The sequence below is a fragment of the Python bivittatus genome, unplaced genomic scaffold, assembly GCF_059951505.1.
Source record: "Python bivittatus isolate LINGU-HERP-01145 unplaced genomic scaffold, Pbiv_v1 ctg000370_np1212, whole genome shotgun sequence".
In the NCBI taxonomy this organism is placed as follows: Eukaryota; Metazoa; Chordata; class Lepidosauria; order Squamata; family Pythonidae; genus Python; species Python bivittatus.
The window spans coordinates 2,871,125-2,898,666 of record NW_028277062.1 but is presented as its reverse complement, the minus strand read 5'-3'; the positions used below and the strand labels follow the sequence as shown (position 1 = coordinate 2,898,666).

Here is a 27,542-nt window from a genome sequence, read left to right as displayed (position 1 = left end):
GTTGAAGTCCACCCATCTTAAAGTTGCCGAGGTTGAGAAGCGCTGTTTTAACTGACAATTATTCTTCAGTCAAACTCACGGAGGGAAAGAAGGAAAGCTAAAATCTTCCTTTCCAGGGGAAAAACAGGTATTTTAAAAAGCAAAATGGAGGGTGGTGATTTTGACCCACCCTTTGCAGGCTCGTCCTTCTCTCACTACACTCCCGATCTCATCCTTCCTCTGCTCTAAAGAAGATGATCAAAGAATCAAAAGTCTTGCCAAACTCTTCTTCCACTTTCTATCACTCGACTGATTCTATCGAAGACAGAAGTGGATTAAAAGCGGCTTCTGCTTGTAGGGAAAAAAAAAAGAAAATGAAAATTCCTTCCTTCCTTCCTTCCTTCCTTCCTTCCTTCCTTCCTTCCTTCCTTCCTTCCTTCCTTCCTTCCTTCCTTCCTTCCTTCCTTCCTTCCTTCCTTCCTTCCTTCCTTCCTTCCTTCCTTCCTTCCTTCCTTCCTTCCTTCCTTCCTTCCTTCCTTCCTTCCTTCCTTCCAATTCCTACCTTGCTTTCTGCCTGTAGAATAAAAGGGATCAGAATCTAAGGACCAGCCCCCCCTTTTGTCCCCCAACACCGCCACCTGCCCCCCAAATGACCGCATGCAAGTGCTAGCGCTGTTGGGGATGGGGGAAAAGCCCCTCTTTTGGGCCGCAGAAAGAAAACGTTGGGGGGCACTGCAACGCGAGGTTGGCAAGAAGAGAAAAGGACCCCCCCCGGTACTAAAGAAGAGAAGAAGAAACTCAAAGAAGGGTGTATCTCAAGGCGTCCCCCCCCACCCCAAAGAGTAGCCAACAGCTAAGTTCGAGGTGGCAAAGGCAGGGCGCTCCTCTGCTCCCGAGGCGGCTCCGGCGTCGTCATCGTGGTTGCAGAGTTGGTGGGTGGTTGGCAGAATTCAGGATCCCTTCCCGGAAAATTCAGTTCATCGCCCCTAAAGTCTCTCGCGAGCCGGGATCCAGATGTAGGGACCAGACAGCTCCTCCACGATCCTCTTGATCTTGTGGTAGACCTCCTCGAAGCTCTCTCCTTCTACGATGGCTGGGGGGGAGAGAAGAGAGGCTAAGGGCCCTGGGCTGGGCAAGGGGGCCCTCCTGGCCCTGAAGGCGGGGGCTCTCGGCTGGGGAGGGAAGGCCGGGCCGAAACTGCCCACATTTGGTCAATCAGGATTCGCGCAAATCGCCCCGACACCGATCGTTGCTCCCCACGTCCAGCCCTTCCGTTCCCTTCCCAGAGGGTGCCTCCGATCACGCACAGAGTGCTTCTTCTCCTACAGCATCTTTACTCCCGGCCCTGGATGCCAAAGATTGAGATCCCTATTATCGGACATCAACAATATCCTTCTGCAGTGTTTCTCCACCTTGGCTGCTTGGAGATGTGTGGACTTCAACTCCCAGAATTCCCCAGTCAGCCACGAATTCTGGGAGTTAAAGTCCAGACATCTGGGAATTCTGGGAGCTGAAGTCCCGACATCTTCAAGCGGGCAAATTGAGAGGCTCTGCTCTATCACATTTAAATCTCGCCTACTGTATCCTCAACAGAATTTTATGCATTCAAACCGCTATAAAAGCAACCGATACGAAAAGCAAGTTTCTCTCAGCTTGGCCTCCAACAGGAACACTGAAGCTGATATTACAGACGTAATCTGAGTAGCTGCGGCTTCGGAGGAGCCACGTGTTCACGGCATACGTCAAGCTGAAAAGAGAGACGTGCCGCTCCTTACAGCGACAAGGAGGCTGGGCACTCTAGCGGCTGTCCGCTTCCGAACAAAGAAAGTCTGCACATGCTCAAAGGCCTTCTTTGCACATGCTCCGAGGCCAGCCAGCCAGAACAGAGCCTACGTTTCTGTATAGAAGGAAATGTTGCTCTCAGCTCCGTGCAACCTCCGAGAGCGATGCCCAAGGCACAAGCGCACTCACTTTGACCGCATCTCCACGTAGGTTTGTGGACTAGATACGTGCATATGGACTAGAAACTTGACGTTATTAAAAGAAAAAGTTTTGTGAAAACCGTCCTGGGCAACAAAGCTGCTCTCTTCTTTGAAACAGAGGCAGTTCTCTGGGTGGGGGGCTTACCCGAAAAGCATTCTGTAAACTCTTGCTCCAGTTTCGTAGCTCTGTCGAAGGCCTTCCGCGCCTGCTCCTCCGTTATCCGCTTGTTAATTTCTCTGGGACCACAAACAGAGGACCAGGACGTCAAAGGCTGATACACCCACGAAGCCCCGAGGACCTGCCCCGTCCCCTCGTTCACGTCCACCCTGGCTCTCTGCACGTGTGCAGATAACCCCACTGGGGTTCTCCCTCCTCCTCCCTCGTCCAACGTTCTGCGGCTTCTCAGCACCGAATGCGGGAAAGGGACGCCGACCGGAGGGGTGGACCGGTCCTAAATATGGAAGCTCCAGGTGTGTTGGACTACGACTAGTGGCTGGGCTGGTTGTGAATGATGGGAAGGGTAGTCCAGCGCACCTGCAGACCTTGGGTTGGAGAAGGCTGGAATGTGAGGACAAGGATTGCCAGTTTAGCGAGTTGCTGTGCTGGAGCTGGTCGTAACTCGAGGGGCTGTTCTCTTAACGGACGTAAGTCTCTTCCGGAGCGACCAAAGAAAACCCAAAGAGCCGCTCGCGGACCCCGCCTGCTGCAGAGATGCAATGCTTGCTCCCGGTGCTTAGCGCTTTGCGTGTGGAGGAAGACTGCCCCTAAACATGGGGGCTCCATTTACCCTGTCTGCCAAATGTCCACCTAGCCTCTAAGCGTAGAGCCACGGAGGCTGCTGGCTTCCCCGGCCTCGTGGCCGTGAATGCCACAGCTTCGTCCTCTGCCCTTTGAAGGTGTTTTCCTCTCATCTCGTCCCCGTCAGGCCCCAGCAGCGCACAAGAACAACAAAACCGTCCCCTTTGCTCGGCTGCAGCCCCCGGCGCCCCCCGCTTGCTCCCGCCCCAAACCCTGAGCACCACACACGGGCAGCCGGGCTACTCACAAAACATTCTCGAGGGAGCGCGGCCGAATGAAAATGGCGATGGGGTGAAGCTGAGCCGCTTGCAGCCTCCGGACGGCGTTGGCTGAAACGTCCAAAATGCAGTGCTTGCCCTGGTGGGGGGAGAGAGAGAGAGAGAGAGATGGGGTCAGCACCCCCCGGAGGGCGCGCCTGTGCACACGCGCAGGGGTCTGCCTGGGGACGCCCCCCCTTGCTCCCTCAAAGCACGGCTGTCCGTTGCCTGCACGGCCACTCCGCTCTCAGCCGGTGGGGGCCTGGAACTGGGCGTCAGATGACGGGTTACGACCGGTGGGGCCCTGCCGAAGCCCGCCTGGACTAGGGAAGCGCTCTCTCTCTCTCTCTCTCTCTCTCTCCGCCTAGCTGTCAGCCCTACAAGGTAGGCCAGACTAAGAAACCAATGCCATTTTATTGGGACGGACAGCTGCAGCGACAGAATCTTGCACGTCTGAATGTGCTCCTTCCCACCCACCCGGCTCACTTTATCTTCCTCTAAACTAGGGAGGGGCCTGAGACGTTTCCTCAGATTAATTTCTTGGAAAGGACTCGAGCCGCGCTTGTCTGACTGCTGCTCTTCCTCCTGCCTGCAACCCCATTCCGTGGGCTCTCTAAACTAGCCTACCTCACAAGGCCGTTGTATGGATAACAAGGGAGGACTGTCGTAGTCTCCCAAGGCAAGGCACGAAAGACCCATTCTAGGCACACGCCAACCAAGGGGACAAGGGAGCCTCCCAAAACTCAGTCAATTAGTTGATCAGATCAGTTGGGCTCCTACAACCAACTGAGCCAATCGCACCGGCCAAGCTTAGCAGGCTGGGGAAATACTCCCCAACTTGGTGAGGGGCGTTGGGGGAACCCAACCGATATATTTTACAGATAGTCCTTGTTTAACAACCACTCACTCAGTGACTATTCAAAGTTATGAAGGTGCTAAATGAGGAGACTTACAATGGGTCCTCGTAGTTGTGGCCGTCTCAGCATCCCCATGGTCACGTGATCGCAATTTGGGTGCCTGGTGACCAGCATGCAATTACAACGGTCACATTATCCCGTGGTCACATGAACGCCATTTGCGACCTTCCCTGCTGGCTTCTAACAAGAAAGTCAGTGGGGAAGCTGGCAGGAGGTCACAAATGGTGACCATGTGACACTGCGTGGAATTTGCCTAACAATGGCAACTGGGACTGCCACAACTGCCGTTGTAAGTCAGTGCAGTCACGTGATATCGGGCTTTATGACTGGGTCGCTTAGCGATGGGAGTTTCCAGTCCCAGTTACCATCGTTAAGCAAGGACTACCTGTACTGCGTTGTCCTGGTTACCAGTAGTCCTTGCTTAACAACCACAATAGGGACCAGAAAATTTGTTGTTAAGTGGGACAGTTATTAAGCAAGATGCACACGATTTTACGACCTTTTTTGTAGTGGTTGTTAAGCAAATCACCATGGTCGTTAAGCAAATCATGCTGTTCCCCATTGATTTTGCTTGCCGAAAGCCGGCAGGGAAGGTTGCAAATGGCGATCACGTGACCATGGGATGCTGCAATTGTCATTAAGTGTGAGTTGGTTGCCAAGCGCCTCGATTGTGATCACGTGACTGTGGGGTTGCTGTGACAGTTGTAAGTGTGAGGACCAGTTGTAAGTCCCTTTGTTCAGGTCTGTTGTAACTTCGAATAGTTGCTAAATGAATGGTCGTTAAGTGAGGACTACCTGTACTGAAATATTATGTATCTTACTCCCAGGTCATCTTTGGGAAATCACCTTTGGTGCAAATGCAGCTGTTCCTGTTGCTGCTGACTCGGCTAAGGAGCTGTGTGAACCAGCCCCTGCAAATTCTCTTCCTTGCAGGGGTGCTGCAGGGATGGGGTAAAAATATGGGAGCCACAGCCACGTGGTCAAAGCCCCGTCCTATTTTTACGTGCGCCCTGCAGACACCCCCGCTTGCGCGCCTCCCAGTCCCACCACATACCTGTTCGGCCACCTCCCGTACGGACTGGACGCTCGTCCCGTAAAGGTGGCTGTTGTACTGTCCAGCCTCAATGAATTTGTGGCTTTGAATGTCCTTCTCCATCTTCTCCCGCGAAGCCACAAAGTGGTAATCTCGGCCGTCCACTTCATACTCCCGCTTCGGCCGCGTGGTGTCTGCAGAGGCCAGGAAGGGAGAATGTCTGTCACTGCCGGGGCGGGCTGGAGGCGGTCTCTGCCCGCGGGAGCAGCTCCTGGGCGACCCCAGACCCGCTTCCCCAGTAAGAGGGCAAGGGGGCATCTCTCAGCGGTCGACTCACGTGGGACGCAAGAACCAAATTTGTCTGGAAATTCGGAGAGGAGGTCATCGTTGACCCGGTCCTTGGTGGGGCCCAAAATAATGATGGGGCGGGCGTAATGAACTAGAACGAAAGGCAGAGCAGTTAAAATGGAGGCGGAGGCCGTCGGTCACCTGAAAGGGGAGAGGCAAAATCCAAACAGGGACGCTGAAACCTTTGAGCACCTGAGACTTTTTGCACTTCACCAAATGGTGGGTGCAGGTGCAAGCGGAGAACGATGGGGGTTGGAGTTACCCCACACACAACCACTGCTGGGTGGAGCTAGACTCCGACAAGACGGGGAGGTCACGGTCTCCCCCCTGAACTCCTTGTTGTAGCAATACTCCGTGGAGGTGAGAGGTAGAGTGGGGAGCCAGAAGTGCGATGCTGCTGCAAAAAAGCCCGAAGCTGCTTGGTCTACTAGCAGGAGCACCGAGTCCCAGTCCCAGAAAGTAACTGCCCTTTCGGCATTCAGTGCCCAGTTCTGGTGCGCTGCAGTCTGCAGGGACGGGGGCAAACTGGAGCAAGGGCTATCAAGATGGGAGGAGGGGATCTGGGAAGCAAGGGCTGTGAGGAACAGGGAGAGGACCCGGGTAGGAGTCGCCTGCAGAGGGGAGACGGGCGGCATCTTCAGGTATCGAGGGGGCTGTCCTCCTGCGAAGGGAGCGGGCGCGGGGATGGTCCAGTTGCGTGTATTTGAAAGTGGGCATAGTAAGACGCGGAGGACAAGGGGCTGTGCCGGATGTCCAGCGGGGGGGGGGGGTCCAAAAATTGAAGGTGGCAGCTGTCACCTGCGAATGACCCGGGTGTGCAAAAGGCCTGAAGAGGCAGGTTTCTGAATTGGAAGAGCGTGAATTAGTGAAGCAGCGCAGAATGGGGCTGATGCTGAAATCTGGGTAGAGCAAATCCAGGATGTTTCCCCAGATATTTTAAACCGGCTTCACAGCTTCTGTTTGGCTACTTTGCATCTTTTCAGCTTGTGTGATATCGAAGGAGAAAGCCAAACCGGTTTGCCTGCTGCTCCTGGGGTTGAGGGAGGCGGAAAGAGCGGGTGGAAGGAGGCAACTCCTGGGGTGTCACCAGGGACAAGGGGGGAGAGGCGGATAGGCAGAGGGTTTGGCCAGGGAAAGAAACCAACCCTTCTCCGCAATGCAGCCTGCTCCAATCAGGTGCCCTTCAGAGGTGTTGGACTACATCCCCCATCACTCCCAGCCAGCTTGGGGAAGCCTTTCAACTGCCTTGCACAGGGGTGGTTCTTCCTTCTCATTTCTACACCTTACAGGTAGTCTTCACTTAACGACCACAATAGGGACCAGAAAATTTGTTGTTAAGTGGGGCGGTTCTTAAGCGAGGCATCATGTGACTGCACCTGATTTTATGGCAGTCGTTAAGCGAATCATCACAGTCATTAAGTGAATCATGTGGTTCCCCATTGATTTTGCTTGCTGGAAGCCGGCTAGGAAGGTTGCAAATGATGATCGTGTGACCCCAGGATGCTGCAATTGTCATAAGTGTGAGCTGGTTGCCAAGTGCCTGGATTGTGATCACATGACCACAGGGGTGCTATGACAGATGTAAGTGCGAGGACTGGTCGTAAGTAGCTTTTTTCAGCGCTGTTGTAACTTCGAACAGTAGCTAAACAAGTGGGCGTTAAGCGAGGACTCCCTACACATCATTTCTACCTTGGGCTTCCTGAACTGCTGATACTCCGATTGCCTCTTTTTTTTTTTTTCCTCTTTTCGCTTCCAGCCTTCTGACCCATCTCTGTCTTTCTGGGATTTTAAACAACCGTCCTGCCCGCTGCCTTTTTACTGGAAGACGGGATACTAATGTTCTGAACAGAAGCCCAAGCGCGGGGCGGCGGGGAGAAAGCAAAGGAGCCAGAAACGGGGTTTTCACCTTCCATCTGCACAACAGTTTCGTAGCTCAAGACAGCGTCTTCTCGACCTGGAGAGGAAAAGAAGGGGGCCCGGTCACCTTCCTTCTTGGCAGGACGCGCCCCGGGCGCCAAGGCTCGCACTAGGCGGGGGTCGGAGGAGCAGGGCGGGGAGCGGAAACGACTGGCTGCAAGCAGGGAGGGAAGGGGGCGGAAGACGGGGGACTGCCAAACGCGGGACAGGAGCACTGACGGGAGCTGAGACAGGCACCCACCTTGACAGCCTGATCCGGGCACCCGATCCTGGAGAGGGAAGGAAGAGAAGTGAGGAAGAGGGTGAGAGAAGGAGCAGAGAGAAAGCGACGGGAACGCACACACAAAGAAGCCTGCGCGCTTCTGCCGCGGAGCTGGGCCCCCGTCGGTTGAGGCTGGAGGGGTTTCCTGCTGCTGAAGGACGGCCAAACGCAGGAACAGGGGCAGGACAAAATGGGGCGGCTGGTCCCGCCCCCAGAGGTCCTCCAGATGTGGCCTAATGACAAACCCCATCCTTCCGCCCAGCGGGACACACACCTCTGGAGGATGGGGACAGCTGCTTGGGACAGCCGTTACATGTAACGTTTGGGTTCTCATAAGAAAGAGGTTTCCAAGCTGCAGAAGAAATCCGGGGGGAAACGCCCTTCAGGGCAAAACGCAGAGCGGGTCTCTCTCCGGGCACACCTGTTCTTTTGAGGTCACCCAACGAAACTACCTAGCAGAGGTCGGAGGGCAGGGAATGGCCATCGCTGGCTCAGAGGTGCCTTTCCCAACCGTGGCACCTTTAGGACATGTGGACCTCGACTCCCAGAATTCCCCAGCCAGCAAGCCAACAAATGAATAAAATGTGTAACAGGTAGTCCTCGAGTTACGACAGCAATTGGGACCAGAATTTCTGTTGCTAAGCAGTGAGGTCGTAAAGCAAAGAGGGAACCTGCTGTCCTTAACAGAATTGCGGCAGTCGTTAGGTGAGGACCTCCTCACAACTTCCTCTGGCTCCACAACCAAAATTAGTGGGGAAGCCGGCAGAAAGTTGCAAGTCCCAGGTGGCTTGCAAGCAGGCCAGCAGCCAGGTAAGTGCCTGCTGCCGAGTGGGGGAGGGTACACGGGGGTGCGCGAGGGGTGGGGAGGTGCAGCAAGGCTCAGGGAGGGTGTGCGGGCTACGCAAGGATGCAAGGGAGGTGTGGCGTGGATGTGTGGGAGTGTGCAAGTGGCTGGTGCAGCGTGAGCATAGAGGGGCTGGGGGAGGGCACGTGGGTGGGGGAGATTTACCCCAGTGACTTCTGACCTTCCCTGCCAGCTTCCCCATTGACTTTTTGGGGAAGCCAGCAGGGAAGGTCACAAATGGCGATCACACGATCGCAGGGTGCTGCAACCAGTTGTAAGTGCAAGCTGGTTGCCAAGCTCCCAGATCACAATCACATGACTTCATAACGTAACTTCGAACCATCACTGAACAAATGGTCGTAAGTCGAGAACTACCTGTAGCCAGAAACGGTGTGGCCAGACTCCAGATTAGTTGCTGCTCCATCATTCCAAATCATCTGTCAGCTTAGAGCTCTTGGCAAATGCCCCCCCCCATTCTGTCTGGATCCTTAACTCCGGCCTTTTCTGGCCACTCAAGGGCAGGGATGCGACTCACCTTTGCTTTTAACCGCGTCCACTCCCGTCGCTCGACCCTGCAGAAGGCAGAGAGGAGGAGCATCACCCCGTGCCTTTCTTCTCAGCCCCTCCACCAATTGCCAAAGCCCGGTATCTTCTCCAACTGCCCAAGGACGCCCCCCGCCCCACCAAATCAAGAACCACCCCAAATGGCACAAGAGCACTGCATCTCGCAACTAAGAATGTCAACGTCTTGCAAGACTCCACACGGTTTCATGAAATTGATTTACATTATTTACCATATCAATTTAAGGAGCACCCAAATCACTAAAATCTGGCAGGGGTTTTGCACGTCCTCATGCAAGAATTTGGTGTTTTCGCACAACCAAGGAAGGCTGCAGGCATTTCCCAAGACTGGGCAATTCGGCATGCCAAGCTCACACAGCCGGACACATTTTAATGTGGCCTGGGCCCCTCTTTTGGAAGTAACAGGAGATACGTCCCCACCACCCACCCAAAGCCCCTTCCCTTACCGCCGCTTGCTGGGAATAAAGCCGATCTCGTCACTGTCCCCATCCGGGTGGACCCGCCGGGCTTGCCACCATTCCTCGTCAGAAGCGTCAATCACGTGGAGGACGTCCCCGAAATGGAAGCTCAGAGCTTGGCTTAAGAACCCACAATCCTTGGTCTTGTCGTAGTCGAAGAGAGCCCTGATTGGTGGGGAGGGGGGCGTGTAGGGGAGAAGGCCGAGGTATCATGGACTGAGCTAAGTTCTGCCTAAAATCCTCCCCTTCCCTTAATTAGTGGGGCGTGACAAACAGCAGCCTCCCAGAAGTGTTGGACTTCAGCGCCCATAATCCCTGCCATGGGAACTGAAGGCTAACACATCTGGAAGACACCGGATTGGGGATGTTCAAATTAAGGGAACAATTCACAATTCAGATTCAGAATCTTTGAAACCTAAAATGAAAATATAGTATCTGGGTGGTGATGGGGGAACATCTGCATTCTTCTCTCATTTCTAGAGATGCCAGGTTGGGGAACAGGAAGATGGTTCTCAGGATTCATCACTGTCTAGTAGACAGGTCTTCTCGTCTCCCCACATCTCTCCCCTTGTCTCAGCAGCGCCCATCCAATCTTTGCCGACCTCAAAAACCTAATCCGGGTTGGGCCGGGTTAACCCTTGGATGGATGACCAGCAGCAAAGCTCACGCGGTATCGGTGAAAAAATACCATCACGGCCACCATGGTGACTTTTCTGACCCCCTGGGGCTTGGGGAAGGGGGCGCTAATCCAAGGTCTCACCGGATGTAGAAGCCTCTCTTGGGGTTACTCCGGAGCGACGCGGTCCCTGAACCCAAACTGCTGTTCATCAGTTGTTCCCGGAGATCATGGATCTTGGCCTCAAAGCGGCTGTACTCTGCAAGAGGGAGGATCAGAGGAACAGGGGGTTGATGCCGCTGGGCTCATAGAATCACGGAGCTGTAGAGTTGGAGGGCACACCACGGGTCATCCACTGCCTCATCGTGCAGGAAAACCGATTAAACTATCCTTGAGAGGTTCCTCTTCTTCAAAACCTCCAGAGATGGAGGAGCCAGCACCTTCATAGGTAGCCTGGTCTACTGTGGTTGAGACCTCACCCTCGGGAAGACACAGGCGCTGTCTTGCTCATCTACCAGGGCCACCTCCTTGAACCACAGGGCTCAGCCTTCTCCGCATCTGGATAAGGTTGGCCCTTTGCAGTTTGCAGCCCCTTCCCCTCCAATATTCCCCTCCAAATTCTCCCCTGTCGTTTGCTCCAATAGCCCTCGGCTGGATGGAGGCAGAGTCGGAAGCTATCTTCCCCGATTGAGGGTTTCATTTTCACCCTCCCCCCTCCCATGGACACTCATGCACGTTGCGTGTGCCTCCCCACCCCCAAGCACTCACCATCTGGCTTGTACTGGGCAATGATGGTGACCGTCTGCCCGGCGTTTTTCAGGGCAATGGCAGCCTGTTCATGAGTTGCGTTCCTGAGATCCACGCCATTGACCTGTCAAAGGAGGTCGGTGAGAGCCATCATTCTGGGTTAACTTGAGGTCAGGCCCCAGCTGGCCCCTGGAGGAAGCAGGAATTGGGAGGGAGTGTCTTACGGAGAGGATCTGGTCCCCTTTCCGGAGCTCCCCGCTGAGGTCAGCTGGTCCTCCAGCCAGGATGAAGGAGATAAAAATGCCCTCGCCGTCTTCACCCCCGACAATGTTGAAACCCAGCCCTGTAGAGCCACGGTGGATCACAATGCGGCGCGGTTCCCTGAAGAGACAAGGGACAGGAATGGGAGAAATAGAGAGCTGGAAGGATCCTTACTGGTCATGCAGTCCAGCCCCCTGCTCCCTTGCTGGCTGGAGAACTCTGGGAGTTGAAGTCCAGCCATCTTAAAGTTGCCAAGTTTGAAAAGTGCTGCAGCAGAACATCTCTGATAGGTGACCCTCCAGCCTCTCCTCCTCCTAATGTCTAGCCTGATTCCTTCCTTGTAGGTTCTGGTCCTGCCCTGCACAGCAGCAGAGAGTGAACCCACTCCCTCCTCTGGGTGACAGCCCTTCAGATAGTTAAAGACCGTTCTCAGACCTCCTCTCAGTCTCTTTTGCAGACTAAACACACCCACATCCTTTACGTCTTCCTCGGCGAGACTGGGGTCCGGGCCACTCGCCATCTTGGTAGCCCTCCTCTGAACTCACTCCGGTTTGTCAGTGTTTTTGAAGTGCGGTGCCCACAACTGAGCGCCAAGCCATCATCAGCCCCAAAGGACGGCGGGAGGGAAAACTGGGAGCTTGGGACCGCATTGGCCCTCCCTTCTAAACATTTTCGGTGCGTGCCCCTCCAACTCTCAGAAGTATTTATCACAATTTAGAGGCTGCCTGACTCCAAGCAACACAGGGAGGCTTACGTTTTAAAAATAAGGAAAGTAGGAAAACTGAGACAGCTTGATGTCCCGGTGAAGGTGCTGGACTAGAAACCAGGCAACTGTGAGTTCTAGTCCTCCCTTAGGTATGAACTGTCACTCTGTCTCAGCCCAGCCCACCTCACAGGGTTTGGTGGTGGGGGAAACAGGACGAGGGGGCATTATGTATGCTGCCTTGAGCTGTACAAAATAAAGCTGGGATATAAATCGGAGGAATAAATTAAGGAGATCCTGAGGCCACGCTGAGCAGAGGCATCCGCTGGCCTTGGTGCTGAATGTGGGTGTGAATTCAGCACCACGGTCAGCGAACCGCTCTGCCAAGGCTCTGCGGTGGGAGGGGATCCAGACCCCCAGGAGGCGGAGCCAGCACTCACCTGGGAATATCCTCCTCCCCCATCAGTTCTTTCGGGATGGGGGAGTATCTTCGAGGAGAGGTGGGGGTCATGGCTTGCGGGTAGTCTGTACCCAGGTAACTCTGATGGCCAATTTCGTTGTCCAGGTGATGGGAGTAAGCTAATAATAAATAATAACAACTTATTAAATGTACATGCCACCCGACGCCCAGCCACTCTGCCAAATGAATACGCGAAAGGCAAAAGGAAAGAAAGCCCATGTAAAGAAGGGAGATGGCATTTTGCACAGACAGAGAGCTTGAGTTCAAAATTTGCAAATGAAGTGCTAAGAAATGTATTGGGCGGGGCAATAAAGTGTCTTAAAAAAAATGAACGAGGCTCCCCTTTCGTTAAAAACAGTGTCTTTAATGTCCCTGGCAGTCAGGGATAAAGAAAAACCCACTTCTCTGCAAGCATCATGAGTTCCGATGGGTCTCGCACACGGCCATCCCCAGACCCACAGCTGCCCACAGATACCTCCATTACGAGCTCTCTAGGAGATGGGGAATGGGCAGCGGCAGGAGGAAGGGGCGGGAAGCCACTCACAGGAAGTGAGGTCAGGGGGGGCGTAGGAGTCGTTCAGGTCGAGGGTGGTGGGCTTGGCCACCTTCAGGTACACAACGTCAAACGTGTTCTTCAGAGCTGCCACGGCGTCTTCGTGCATCACGTCCTCCAGACTCACGTTGTTTACCTGCAAGAAGGGGAAGACGGGGCTGTTGGTCGACGGACTCACCCGTTGCCCGGGGAGAAGACATCCAGCATCTCACCCAATCCATGTTCATCCTGACTAGTTGCAAACCGAGTATCTGCTTAGCTTATCTGGATATTGTTCTCGGCTGGGGTTGGGACTTTGTCCCTCATCTTAACATGTTTCCTGAATCCCCCCGGTTAAGCTGGTTTACATTTCAATGTACTGTGTGAACCCAGAAAACGAGCCTGCTCCATGGCCACCCTGTCTGTTTCCCCGTGGAGCGTAAAGCAGGGAGGGACGTTTTGTTCCTGCAGCCTCATTTTAATCTGCTGCGAGAGGGGTGCTTGGGCCTCAAGGGAGATGTATCGGCCACTTCCCTGCCGCCTGGGGAAAGAGAAAAGGCAGCAGAGGATGGCAGAAAGACGAAGGAGGAGTTTCGAGAGATGATGTGTCCCACCATTTCATGCCAGCCCCGTCCAGAAAAACATTCTCTATTCATTCCCCTCTACTAGCCTCAAGACTGGTCAAAATATGGACTTGGCTTTAGAGATTGTACCCACTAAGGTACCTATGTTGGGGGCACGGTCAAAAAAATCCCAATTTAATTATTAATTAAAGCATTTATAACAGCTGCCCAACTCAGAGCATGTGGCAAAGGATGGGGCCTGTGACTGCCCATCAAAGCCTCACCCTTTTTAAATCTTCAGCATGTGTAAAAACAGGGCAAGGCTTTGATGGCGCAGTCACAACTGCCATCTTGACTTTATTTACCTCCACCTCAGACACCCCTCTTATCAATATTTTGCTAGCAAGAAAATGATGCTATTCTTGACTGCTTGAAGGGCTTTTGGAAGAGGCCAAGGTGGGAACTTCATACACTCTTTCCTCCAAGAAAATGCCCCTGATTGTAAGGAGTCTTCCTGGACTAGGCTAATCCAGGATTCACCTCAGGGGAGGGAGGACCCCAACTGGGGCCATTAACTAACTTCAGATGGGGAAACAGACACTTTCCTAGAAGAAAAACAAAGAAGCTGACATTTCTGTATGCAGCTTCTGCCCACCCTCAAAGCCTTAATGGGCAGATTACAATTCTGAGATGATGGGAGATGTAATCCAACTCCCTGGAGGCTCCCCTCTTGTGGAAAGTTGTAGATTTCCCCCAACCTACGCCTAGGAGTGCCCACAGGAAGAAGGCAGCCAGCGACATCCCACGTAGCATGACTTCAATGCACCAATTGATGAGTTGGGTTGGGTTAAATTAGGTTGAGCTGGGTTGAGTTGAGTTGGGTTGGGTTGGGTTGAGTTGGGTTGCATCATCACTGCTTCTGCCCGATGCCTATTCTGTCAACCATTGTTGGTCTGGACTGAAATTATCTATTCCTTTGGTGATCTCTGGATTTGACTTTTGGGGAGTTAAGTTCTTGCAAGGCAACTCCCCCACCCCCGTTCTTACCGCCAGGATTTTGTCCCCGATCTGCAGCCGCCCGTCCTTGTGGGCTGCCCCGCCCTCAATGATCTTGGTGACGTAGATGCTGTTGTCACCAGGAATGTGCTGGTTGCCCACCCCACCCGCAATGCTGAAGCCCAGCCCTATGGAGAAAGAACAGGGAAGAAAATCAGTACAGGGATGGCTGGGGGGAGTGGGGGAGTAAAAAAGCCCCACCCCTTTCCCACATGTGTTGACACAGTTGTGGCTGCCATCTTGGCCTCTTTGACCCCTCCCCCAGGAGACACCTTTGGATCGGTGGTGGTGGCATTTTTAGGGGTGGAAAAATGACCTGCTGCTTTATTCCCCAAGGAGCAGGTCATCTTCCCAGTGAGAGATACGAAACTTAGAGGAGGGGAGGGAGAGGGCTGGACAGGAGGCGAAGAGATCTGGAGAAAGCCTTTTCCTAGGGGTGAGTTCCTTTGAGCAATTTTGAGAACTGCTTGTGCTGGGATGATGAAGGTCCACAGGTCTGGAAGATGGCCTCTAAGGTCACCTAGCCCAACCCCGTCCGAGGCAGGATCCACTTCAGCATCTCTGACATGCACATCTGGATGGCTTGAAGGCCTCTAGCAAAGGGGAGCTCACACTTCCGGGGATAGCCAAAAAGACAGCCTGAATTCAACAGCCCTTTTCTCTCATTTGCTCCCAGCACCTGGCATTTAAAGGTACACCAAACCTGCCCATGGAGGTTCTCTTTATGAAGCTTACTCTTGCTAGGGGTGGGGGGTGGAGATTTTTTTCCTTGGGAATACCGTTCTCTACGGAGGGCATTCTTCTCCCTAATCAGGAGCACAAGTAGACAGACATTGGCTACGTGGGAGAACGTGGCTTCACCCAAATGGGAGCCGGGATGCAGCGCCGTCCAAAGGGGGGAACATGAGCTGGGCTCCTTCCAAGTGCACATCTTCTTCCCCAGGTCACTGGGACGTCTTGGGGCGGGGGGGGGGGGCTCACCTTTAGGGCCTTTGATCAGCTTGATCTCTATCACTTTCTCCGCCAGCGGTTTCCTGCGCATGACGTAGAGTCGCACGATGGAGCCCGCCTCCTTCAGCGCCTCAACCGCCGTGCTGTGCGTCACCTCCCGTACATCCACATCGTTCACGAAAAGGATGCTGTCGTTCACTCTGACCGGGGAGAAATCAGATGAGACACATCAAAACCAGATGGAGCTCTGATTGCCCGGCTGTGGCCGCCATTTTGACTTTTTTGACCACACCCGGTGGCTACCCTGGGGGGGGCACTTCTTTGAGGGGAATGGGTAGAGAGCCCAGCCCAGTCACCACCTATTTTACCACACTGCCTTCCAGAATGATCCAACTGAGCCCTTCAGCCACCCCGGTTGGGGTGAGGGGAGTCTAGGGGTTATCTTCTTATAGCATTTCTATCTTGGCTTTCAAACCCAGCAGGTGACAACTTTAGCCAGCCTTGGCTGATCTTGGAAAGAAAAGGTCAGCAGGGTTAGGCTTGGAAAATGCTTGGATGGGGGACCACCAGGATATCCCAGGTTTCTAGGTGAATCTAAAAATCGAGCAGTCAAAACTGCCTCCCACTTTGGTATTGTTGTGTAGAAAATTGGCTGTATTGAGCACAGGCTCAACTTGATGGAATACTTCCCTTTTTTCCCTGCCTAGAAGTCAGTCAAGGCCACAGCAACCCTTCAATGATTAAAGCCACCAAAAATAAAAATAAGATCGACAATTCCTTCATTCAGACTGAAAAGTCCTGCTGGAAGTGGCGGATCCTGTTTCTCTTCCTGCACCATTTGAGCCCAATTCTGCCGGAATCCACTACCCGGGAGCTGGACTGCAGAAGGCCTAAACAAACCTTGGAAAATTAGGGGGTCCTTAAGGGGGCCTTTCCTGGTGATCTAAAGACCCGGATGGGTCCGTATTGAGACCAGCAGTTTTGCAGATGCTTAAAGGTTAAAAACGACCCTTTCAACAGTGCTCAGCCAGAAAACAACGTCCACCGGCACGTCTCTCTTAATAAAGGCATTACGTGCATCCAATATTGTTTCCCATTATCAGCTCGGCTGCCAGTTTGGCAAACAATTCAGGGAAGCCCCCCGTGCCCCCCAAGAAGGCAAGTTGAGATGCTCCCCAGATCCCCGAGTGGAAGACGGTGGCTGTTCAGAGAAGGCAGCTCTGCTAGGCTTCTCCCCCCACCGCCCACCGCCCACCACCCCACCCGATGCTCACCTTAACCTCCCATCCTGAGCAGCTGCGCCCCCCGGAATGATTTTGGTAATGAAGATGCTGGGGTCGTCACCCACGTGCGGGTTGTCGGTGCCCCCGGCGATGCTGAACCCCAGCCCCGAGTTGCCCTGGGAGAGAATAAATCTAAATGCAAGTTAACCGATACGACTGCCGCGCCCGCAGGTCACGTCCCACTGCGGAAACCAGAGTTGGTTTAACGTGATGGTTGGTTCACTCGACATGAGAAGAGAGGGTGGGTTTCCCACGGTCCAAGTGGAACTGGAAACGCCTCAATTCTAGTTGAGCTTAATCTAGACCAGTGTTTCTCGACCTTGGCAACTTTAAGATGGGTGGACTTCAACTCCCAGAATTCCCCAGCCAGCTGGGGAATTCTGGGAGTTGAAGTCCACCCATCTTAAAGTTGCCAAGGTCGAGAAACACTGGTCTAACATGTTGTGTGAACCAGAAACATCCTTCCCCAGGCCCAAACCCAGCCATCAACTGACCCAAATACCTTCCTCGTTTCAACCATCCCCCTTCAGTTAAACAGATTCACCTCCAATCCCATCCCTTACGGCTAGTCCCCCCTTGCCCGCCCGCCCCCCGGAATTACCCTCTCTAGAGTGATCTCTTCGTATTCCATCTCGCCTTCCGTTCCATTGACCTGGGGAAAGAAGGGGAAGGGCGGAGGTTGGCGGAGGCAGGTTTACCGACCCAAGAGCCAAGAGCTTCTGGGAGACCCTTGGGGCAAGTGGCCGGAGAAGGGGGCATGCAAGGGGGGGAGAGGGGGAGAGAGGCCCAGGGAGGCCATGCGGTCGAGCTCTGCAGAAACTCACATAAGCTGGTGCTTCTAAAGTGTCCGTGTTGACGATGACTGGTGGGGAGTTAGCCTAGAGGAGAAAGAGAGAGAAAGAGGAGGCGGTGAAATTATGGGGCTGCCCAGGTCCAAGGCAACATCTCGTAACTCTTGCAAGGCTCTTACGCGGGCCCGGACATGCAAGGTCAAAGGGTCCTACCCCAAGTTTTTTTCCCTGTGGAAGTCCTGCAGGCACCCCGGACCTCTTCTCCCCTGGCCAAGAGGTGCCCCAGCCAGTTCTCCCCAAATCCTAAGCGCGGCATTTTCCCTGCCATCGGCCCACAGCCACCTTGCAGGGCTCCTGCGAGACTCTCGGGGGGCAGAAGGGAGACCCTCCGCCGAAGCCGTAAATCCCACACAATGGAAACAGGACCCTCCAGTCTCCGCATTAAAGGGAAAACATGGAATGAACGCGGCCAAAGGTTGGGCTGTGGGTCCCCAAGCCCGTTTCGAGGGGGAGGCTCAGACCGTGGGTACCCCCAATATTTAGGCAAGGTTGGTTCCCCTGATTGACGGAAGTGAGGATGAAGTGGCCCAGGGGACCGATGGATGGCCAAGGGGGCACCCCAAGTGCATCTGTTGGGATACCAAGTTGGGGCATCCGGAGGCACTGTGCCTCCAAGAGGAAGGTGGCAATGGCGGGCGCCGAGCTGTTTGTCCTGCAATTAAGTGGATTGAAATCCCGTTTGGCTCCCGATCCGCCAACCTCTCCCCCGCCACCACTGGCATTCTCTCCCTCTCATTCTTCCACCTCCAGTGGCCGCTGACAACAGTAGCCATGGCAACTCCATGACAACAGCATCTCCCTTTGGGGACGGAAAAGAAGGGGACCGCCAGGCCAGGAGCGCTTGCACCAGCCTCCCTCCCTCCTAACCTGACGCAGCAAATGACCAGAGGCGGGGGGGCTATTTTAGGTAAAAGGGACGCACCCCCACCTAGGCCAAAATGACTCCCCTCCCTCCTTCTGCTGCGGGGGGAAGGGGCAATATCGGACTCCAGCTCAGCCTTCCACCCTGACCTCCTTTGGGTGTGTTTGGACCACAACTCCCATCGTCCCCACCTGGGGGGACGGACGCTGGAGTCCAACACTCCCACAGGCAGCGAAGGCTGGACTGGTGTTGCAGAGGTTTGCACCTGAAAAAGGCAGCCCTCAGGGGTGCTCTTGACGGACCCACACACCGTGACTGCGTTTGTGCAGCAAGGAGGCCACCAAGGCCCGGACCCCCCGACAATTAGTGTTACTGTGGGTCGCACGGTCAGCTGGTTGTTTAGGCTGGATTTGGCACTTTTATCCCCCTATCGAGCCCTATTATTATTATTATTATTATTATTATTATTATTATTATTCCTCTTCGCCAGGGCTATGATGAAAAGGCCTGGAGTGAAGCTCTTCCAAGGGTGGGGGAGAGAAGAGAGAGAGGAAGCCCCCATCAACGCCACTCAGACGCCCATTTCCCCTCTGCAATGCTTTCAAGGAGGTGGACGGGCAGCTCCCAGAATTCCCGGCCACCCCAGCGAAGGGCGTTCTGGGAGTTGCCGTCCCCCTCCGGAGGGTGCCAGGTTTAGCAAGCGAGCGGATGAACCTCGCCTCCTTTTGCACCCCGGCGCCTTCCCAAGATCCCCTTTCCTCCCCCTGCCAACCTGTTCTGCCCTTCTGGCGAGTGCTCAGTTTCAAAGAATGATAACGTTGGAAGGGGGCATCAGAGGTCATCCAGTCGAACCCCCAGTTGAGTGCATGATCTACCATCCGGCCTCCCCTGGGAGACCCCCAGCGGAAGAGGCTTCCCCACTTCAAAAGGCAGCCTGACCGGTCACACAGGTCAAGGAGCTCTGCCTTAGCTCTGGCCTCCTTGTCATTTGACCCCCTTGGTGTGAATCCCGCCTCTGGGCCAACAGAGAACAAGCCCACTCCCTGTCCGGGGTGGGGGCCGTTCCACCTGTCATCCACCTTTCGGCTAAACACGCCCAGATCCCTTAAGAGGTCTTCCATGGGCTTGGTTTCCAGACCCCTCCCCTCTGAACTGCCCATTATTCCCTGCCCCCTTGGAACTGGGGTGCCCAAAACTGGACCCAGAGCCCCAAGGGGGTCGGACCAGGGCAGAGCAGAGGGGACCCTTCCCATTAGCTGTCTTTCCCCCATTCATAACCTTCTTGGCATGTTTCAGTCTCAGTCCCTCTACTGCAGTGTTTCTCAACCTTGGCAGCTTGAAGATGGGTGGACTTCAACTCCCAGAATTCCCCAGCCAGCCAATTCAGCCTGGCTGCCTGGGGAATTCTGGGAGTTGAAGTCCACCCATCTTCAAGCTGCCAAGGTTGAGAAACACTGCTCTACTGTTTGAGCCCCCAGCTGTCTCTCTGCCCCCCGACAGCAACAAAGCACCCCCCGGAGGAGGCGGCCTGCATAAGATGGGCCGGGGAATGCTGATGCCCCAATCCAGATGCAATGACTACAGCTCCCATCATCCTCAGGCAAGGTTGGCTGGCCTAGGCATTCATCTCATCCACCAAACCCTCCAGAATTGAGGCTTCTGGCTTTGCTTCCGTTGGAGCCCGACTCCCCGGACCCTTCCCCCAGAACTTCCCCCAGGGGCCCCTTCTGCCCCCCCAGCCCAACCCTTTTCATTCTCAGCCCTTCTCTTTTCCGAGACAGAGGCAGGGGGACACTCCAGCTGAGCTCTCCTAGGGCTTAAGGAAAGCAAGGCGGTACGGGGCCACGCCGGGACTCGGACGGAAGGCCACTAGGAAATGCCAGGAGTGGAGGCTAGGCTGGGAAACTTTTTTTAGAAATGCAGAAGCGATGCAGGAAAGCTATGCCTGTGCAGCCAGCTCACCCCAGCTTGTCAGACCTCCGCCGGTGTTGGAGGGAAGGACGTGGGGACTCAGCACCATCCCGGGGATGGAGGGAGGGGACGCTGATGCGCTGGACCCCAAGGCTGGCTGTCGGGGGCCACAGGGGGGGCAGAGAAGGCTCAGCCCCCACCTCCGGGGGTCTCTGGTCTTCCCACAATGAGAAGAATGGCGAACATGTGCTGTGGGCTGGTGCCAGGTTGGCAGCTGCGTGTGGGTAGAGGGACTGTGTGGGAGAAGGTTTGTGGAAGCGCAGGCAGGTGGGTGGCATTTGATGATCTCTGCAGGGGGCTTTTGGGAGAAGGCCGGGTGCGAAAGAGAGCGCGAGAGGGGCCGCGGCACCCGGCAGGTTGGCTGAACTACCATCTACAGCCCGGGGGCCTCTGCAGTTCCCTTGAACTTCATGTGGGAGAGACAAGACTGGGTGTCGGGAGTAACGGGGGGCACCCCAAGAGGAGGGACCCGAGCTTGGGAGCACTGCATCCGTGTAGGTGCGCTCTCCAGCCCCAGCCTTGATCTGGGCTGGCTGGTGGAATAAGGAAGCTGCGGTGCCCATACATCTGGAGGGCACCCTGTTGGGGAACACTGCCATTACACAGCGTTACACAAACAATGGCAGTGTCCCCCAACGGGGCGCCCTCCTGATGTGTCGCAACGCTACAAAACATGTTCCTGAGTCAATATTCCCCATTTACCGACTTCCCAGGGCTTGGGCCCATATGGCTGTGCTGGCAAGGGATGATGGGTGCTGGAGTCCAGCCCAGCCACCCCACCCTGATTGGTGCAGCAATCCTCCTGCCCCTCTGGCCAGGCCCGAGAGGAGAAGGGGTGATGTGCAGCTGTGCCCACCGCTGCATCTGTGCCTGATCCAAAACTAGCCGAGCGGTGGAGATCCAGCTCTTGCGGGGGGGGGCTGCGCTAAGAGCAGCGGCGGGGGGGGGGCTGCCTGCGCATGGGAAAGGAGAGAAGGCAGCAAGGGAAGGGGGTGTCCTTGCGGAAGGAATGCCCCCCGGGAACCGTGGAGAACATCCTCCCCCCACCCCAGGAGACCCACTCAGGGAGGCCCAGCTGCACGGCCACTTCAGCTCCTGGAGTTTAAAACTTGTAAGAAACAAATAATAAAAAGGGGACGAGTCCACCTGACTCACGCACCCCGACCACTAAGGAGAGGGACACTGCTACCAAAAAGGCCACAATGCGGGGGGTCCTCAGGTTATGAACGCCCACTTTACGGACGACCCATAGTTAAGGACGGAGCCTACTGTAGCAAAATTCAAGTTAAAGGCACAATGATTCGAGTTCATTACACAATGCTCCTTATACAGTATTATACAATCATGCTGTTCCAGCTTACGTACAAATTCGACTTACGGACAGACCTTGGGAACAGAACTCATTCTTAAGATGAGGACTCCCTGTACAGTACGCTGTATTCTGACACACTTTGCCACAAAAGCAACTATGCATGGTGTTGTCGATGCGTTGCAGCCTGCAGAGGTCGATCCGTGCACAAAGCGCTCAGGGGCGCAGGTGACCCACCACGAATGCATCAAATGTGTCACTGGGCACTCAGCGATCTTGATCTCTTGCCCCGCACCAAGACAGGACCAACAGGACACTTTCGGAAAGGAGACCACCCTGACACAACCCCTCCTATTTGTTCCGAGGCAGAGCAAGGAAGCGGACCTCACGCAGGACTAGCTGCACCCTGTGTCCTTGTGGTTAATCTCCCCTAAATCCTTCCACGGGAGTAAGCCTGAAGTAGGTGGGCTGTACTTTTCACAGTTTAAATGGGCCTCCCGCAAATGGGCATATATATCCACGTGCAGATTCTCATCCATATTATTAAACCCGCCTCGCAGATGCTGGGCAATATTGCAACATAGCAACGTTTTAAAAAATAGAACAAGCTTTGAAAAATATCCTTCCCTTTAGAAAATTAGAACGTCAAGGAAAGGCTGGTTGAAACCCATATCCCTGAGATGCTAGATTTCTTCGTGCAAGTATGGTGGGTTGCCAACTATTGAGACCACAACTCCATGTCAAGACACACAGGTGAGAAGGGTTTGCCACCTTGCTGGGAACAGCCCCTTAAGGGCTTAATGCTCTGCTACCCACCCTGTGGTTGAGGTGTGTGCGAATGCTGACCGTGACTTTGTTAGCGTAATCGGTCGACGGAGCCCATCCCTGATTATTAAGGCTGGTTAGAAAACGGAGCCCATGCAAGGTCTCCTACTGAATCCTGGCTTACGGAATTCGGCACAACTGAATTAATCCTGGGATGGAAGGACGGGGCCATACAGTTCCCTGAAGAGCCTCCATGGGTTTCTAGCAGCGAGTGCGATTCCTTCACCTCGCAATCTCAACGCCCACCTTTGGTTTCTAAAAAGCCCCTGAAAAGGGGGACACAAACTTTTTTCAGCCTGCTGTACTTGGCCGGGAATGTCCCAGCAGGATTGCAGAAAAGAACGCGCTCTGCCCGTGGTCAGAAGCCCAGGGACATTTCTCAGGATGGCGATCTGAAAACGCAGGGAAGGAGCGAAGGCTGGGGGTCCAGGAGCAGGGCAGGGACCAGGGGAGGGGGGTGTGCATGGGGGGAGATGGCAGTTCGACCCCCACTTCTCTCCGTGTCCCGTCTGGGCCAGGGCAGCTCAGCGCGGGAGCATCGGAGGACGCAGCCCAGAAGCGCTGCCTCTCCTGGGGACGGGACCATTTCTATTTCTACAAAGGCGTTGCACAAGCAACCCACTTTTCCTTTCCAAAAAGAGAACGGGGCTGGGGGGGGAGTAAGGCCGTAAATCTGCTGCCAGGGGAGGGAGGGATGAATTATTTAGAGCTGCTAATGAGGCTGCCTCCTTCTGTGCTGAAAACTCAATGAGTTTCATTTCATTACACACACACACACACACACACACACAGAGCATCTTTTTTGGGAGAGGGAGAAAACTCCCGCGGTGGCTCCCCCTAGCAGCCACCTGGATTACTGCAGATCAGATTTGGCGACCTGACTCCCCGGGTGCTGGGACTACAACTCCCAGAGTTCCTCCTCTGCTGTTGGGAATTCCAAGGCTTCTCACTAACGGCTTGCCCCCCCCCCCGCCAGCTGCATGACAGCTGGAGAGGCTTCTGGCTTCAAAGAACCAAGCCAAAACTCACCTCTCCGACCACAGGGGAGGTTGCATTTCACCCTGCAGGCTGGCTGGGGAATTCTGGGAGTTGAAGTCCACCCCGTTGAGCTTGAGAAACCCGGGCCCAGTCCTCACGCTGGCGGGCTGCCGGCTGGCAGATGAATTGTTTGTCCGTCTCTCCTGACCCCTGAACTGCTGGAAGCCCCATCGCAAGACATGGACTCCCCTTCCCAGCAGCCCCCAGCAGCAGGAGGGGACTTGCAGCCAATCAGAGCCAGAGCCTCTGCTGAAAAGGACGGGCCCTCCCCCCCCCCGCAGCTCCCCACTCCTGCTCTGGAGGGCATGCCCCTCCCCCCTCCCCCCCTTTGAATCTTGGATGCATTGAAGGATGCAGAAATAGCAAAAGCAGGTTGGCCTTTTGGCCCCCCCGCCCCCACAGCCACTGCACTGATCCCCCCCCCTTGCCAGGCAATGCAGCACTTCTCAGAAGCAAATGCACCAACCCCAGCAGGCCTTTCATCTTCAAAGCAACACCCTTCCTCTGACCTGGGGGGGAGGAAGCCGGCGGGGGCGCAGGAGGGGGCGGGAAACTGAGGCAGAGAGGCCGGCCGGCCGGCCTGCCTGCAGAGATGGCTAAACTGGTGCTTTCCTTAAAAGCGGGGGGGGCGTTGACAGCAAGACCGCTTGCAAATGTCGACAGGTTCAGGGTTGAAATGAAATGCAACCGAGGGGTGTTCCCTCCCCCGCCCCCCCGGCCACTTTCCCTTTCTTAGGAAAAATAGCAGAATGGATTATTTGAAAGTCATGTCCTGCACGCCCCCCCCCCCTTTCTCTCCCATTCATAACTCGGGAACATTTACAGTATAAACACGCTGACGCCATCTGTCTCGAAGGCTGACGCACTCCACTTGCCCCAACAGAAAACAACAACACACACACACAGACGCACACACAGACACACCGGGACATAAACACACACCGCTTCATTCAGACAAGCTGGCCCGGCCCCCCCCTTCCTCCCCTTTCATTCAGCCTCCAAATCTCACCCCTCATCCTCCCCCCAATTAAAATCATCTGCCCAGGGACACACAACACCCAGACCGATGGCTGGGGGGGTCTCCAAAGGGGGACTTGGTCTCCCTGACCGGGGCCCTTCTCACCCTCCCATCCAATGACCCACCTGGACCCCAGCAGTGCAGCACCTCCAGGCGGCCGAACACCCCACCCCATCAGGTGGCCCTGGGGCTCCAGCGGCCCCCAAGCAAGCCACTCCTCTCCTGACAGAATGGGGGGCTCTCTTGGGGTCATTTCTTATGGGGCAAACTTCTAAGGGTATGTGGAGGGGGTTGACTGTGGGGCTTGGAAACCGGGGACCCCCATGGACTGATGTCCCCCTGATGGAGGGAGAAGTTTTTACCTTGCTGGAGCTGCCCCCCCACGGCAGTCCCAACCTGCTCATCCCCACAAGCTGAGCTCTCCTGCCAGAGGAGCTCCCCCCACCCCCAGTGAGTCCCCAGAGAGAGAATGCAAAGCCCCTGCCCTGCCTCCATGTCTCATTGCTTAAGTCACTCCCCCTCGGGCCTAGGAGAATACACGAGCACCCCCCCAGCATCATCCTTCCCAAAACCGGCCCCTTCTCTCTTCTGGGCCTTCTGCCCCCCAGCAGTCTGGCCCACCCAACCCACAGGACCAGCCCTTTGCTCCATCCTGCCTGGCGGTGGCCCCCCAAAATGTAATCCACACCCCCAAATATCTGCACTGAGTCTTACTGGGCACAGCTGTCTGGGACTACAGCCCCCGGTCGGAAGGGATGGGAGTTGTAGTCCAGTGCAGCTGGAAGGCCAGGTTGGAGGCTGCTGCCCTAGACTCCCAGAGCAGGAGTGACTCCAGGGAGACCCCTCGCTCCCCCCTGTCCAAACCAACCCTGCGCTCCCTGCAGCCTCCAAAGAAAACCTGGGGGTCTTTTAAAAACTGCCTCCTTGTCCAGTGCTCAACCCTCCTCCCTTTGCCGTCCCAAATTATAGCCCCCCACCCCCGTCGCTGCCCCCACAATACCGTGAGCAGATGCCGTTCCCTCTTCGCCTTCCGGACGTTGCTAAGAAAGCGACGGCCCATTTTCTTGGCATACCAGACGGATACAAACATGATGCCCCGGGGGGGGGGGACGTGCCACCGAAAGGTGGGGTTGGACCGAGGCAGGGTCACCCCCGTTCCTTGCGAGCCCCTTCAAAATTCCAAAATTCCTCCAAGCTTTGCTGTCCTGATCTGGGGGTTTAGTTTGCTTGGGGAGGAAGGGGCCCCCAGGCTACATCTGCCTGGAAACTTCTGTGCTGGGCTGGATGGCAGGAGGCTGACTTGTACCACTGACTGGCGGGGGGGCAGAGAAGGCGCTCTATTCCTCCGCCCGGCTCAGCCTCGTCATCCTCAGTCGAGTGGCAACCTCTCCTTCCTTCCTTCCTTCCTTCCTTCCTTCCTTCCTTCCTTCCTTCCTTCCTTCCTTCCTTCCTTCCTTCCTTCCTTCCTTCCTTCCTTCCTTCCGCCTGCTTGTGTCAGGTGCAAAGAAGCGGGGGTCCAAACCAGCTCACACTCTCAATGGGGCAGGAAAGAATTCAATAAAAGAGGAGGAGCCAGCCCCAAAAAGGGAAAAAAGGGGGAATGGGCAATCTCTGCGTGGGGAGCAAGGGGTGGCGAGGCCGGGGGGCGATCGCAGGCTCCCTGCTGCTGGATCCTGCAGCACGGTAGGTAGGCATCTCCCGGGCGCCGGACGCCCCTTTCTGCCCCCCCACCAGCATGCTCCTCCCCACTGCCTTTCTGCAACCGTTGGCTCTTAGCAGATGGAGGCCCAGGTGGAGCGGCATCGGATCCCCCACGCCTGCTGGGGCCAGAGATGCAGGAAAGGGGGAGGAAGAAAGCAAGCCCCTCTGGGAAGGGGGCTTAGATAGAAAGCGAGGTCTCCCCCCCACCCCGCTGGCCATCCAGAGGCCTCCGCTCTGCACCCCCCAGCCTGGGGGGCAGCTCGAGGGCAGCCTCTCCGCGGCTGGTTTCCACAGCCGGGGCCCCATCGCTCGAGAGCATCTTTTCAGCGGCGGGGAGGGAGGGGGAAGGGGCTCCGGGCTTCCGGTGGCAGCCGGCGGGGGGCAGAAAAAAAGGCACAAGGGCTCTGGGTCTTGGGGGGACGGGGCGGCGGGTCAGCACGGAGAAGACCCGGGAGGGGGGCTGGGGGGCGGGAGGGAGGGGGTGCTGGAAGCAGAGCCCGCCTGATGGCTGGGGAAAGGGAGAAGAAAGGAGCCCGGAAAAAGGAGGGGCACGGCTGCCCGGTGGGCCACAGGTCCTGGACCGAAGGGATGGGGAGCAGGTGGGCGCCCGCTGGAAGACCCCCATTACCTGCTCAAGAAGGACGGAGCTCCTCCGAAACAGCGGGGCCGAAGGGCCGGCCAGAGGCTGGGCAGGCAGGGGCGCGCCAGGGCCGGCTCCCGGGCACCAAACTGACGCCGCCAGGCGGGCTTTTGGACCGGGAAGAGGCGCCGTCCAGGAGCGCCCCGCTGTTGGCCGCATCAGCCACCAGGGGGAGCCCTTCTCCTGCTGCTGCCTGCTGCAAAGCCTTCGGGCCGCCTTCCCCAACCTGGCGCCCTGCACATGTGTGGGGCTCTGGGCATGCCGGGAGCTGTAGTCCCAACGCAGCTGGAGGGGACCAGATGGGCGAAGGCCAGCCTAAGGGGCCGAAGGGGAAGAAAAGCGACAGATCTTGTTGGAGGGGGAGGGGAAGGAATAGCGGGGAGGGGGAGCAAGTGAAGGGGAGAAGGAGGGAGATGGCGCTCTCCCCACGCCTGCCATCCTGCTGGGGGAGCTGCGCTGGGCTCCATTTCAGCCCCACGAGCAGTCCTGCTCCTCCCTCCCCTCCCTGCCTCTGCTCCGGACCTCCAATTAACGGGGTTCAAACCAGGAATCAGGGAGCTGCTCGCACCTTTTCCCATCGCACATTCTACGAAAAGGCAGAAGCTTCGGGGCCTTTTCATAAAATGTGCGAGTCAGAAAAAGTGCTACTGGACTCCTTGTGATTTTTGCCCCCCCTCCCCCCCCCGCGGTAGACGAACTCTCCGATGGGATGGGAGGGAAGGAAGGAAAAGCCTCGGGCAGTCGTCGTAGTAATAACGATACCCTACAGATCCTCTC

The 27,542-nt window shown here is 55.7% G+C and overlaps 1 protein-coding gene across 1 annotated transcript in view; it reads right to left on the bottom strand.

Moving 5' to 3' along the window:
• Positions 1-431: 431 nt before the first annotated feature.
• The window catches only part of DLG4 (discs large MAGUK scaffold protein 4), a 44,120-nt gene continuing 17,009 nt past the window's right edge, over positions 432-27,542 (bottom strand). The window contains exons 3-21 of the mRNA XM_088142074.1: positions 17,375-17,428; positions 17,152-17,202; positions 16,542-16,666; positions 15,298-15,467; positions 14,308-14,444; positions 12,710-12,854; positions 12,146-12,284; positions 10,966-11,122; positions 10,763-10,865; positions 10,139-10,253; positions 9,367-9,543; positions 8,874-8,910; positions 7,474-7,501; positions 7,222-7,269; positions 5,305-5,406; positions 4,989-5,161; positions 3,008-3,117; positions 2,107-2,198; positions 432-1,072 (exon numbers count right to left, since the gene is read on the bottom strand). Of these exons, the coding sequence (XP_087998200.1) occupies positions 966-1,072; positions 2,107-2,198; positions 3,008-3,117; positions 4,989-5,161; positions 5,305-5,406; positions 7,222-7,269; positions 7,474-7,501; positions 8,874-8,910; positions 9,367-9,543; positions 10,139-10,253; positions 10,763-10,865; positions 10,966-11,122; positions 12,146-12,284; positions 12,710-12,854; positions 14,308-14,444; positions 15,298-15,467; positions 16,542-16,666; positions 17,152-17,202; positions 17,375-17,428 (2,070 nt within the window). The 3' untranslated portion in view covers positions 432-965. The remainder of the gene's footprint in view (positions 1,073-2,106; positions 2,199-3,007; positions 3,118-4,988; positions 5,162-5,304; positions 5,407-7,221; positions 7,270-7,473; positions 7,502-8,873; positions 8,911-9,366; positions 9,544-10,138; positions 10,254-10,762; positions 10,866-10,965; positions 11,123-12,145; positions 12,285-12,709; positions 12,855-14,307; positions 14,445-15,297; positions 15,468-16,541; positions 16,667-17,151; positions 17,203-17,374; positions 17,429-27,542) is intronic.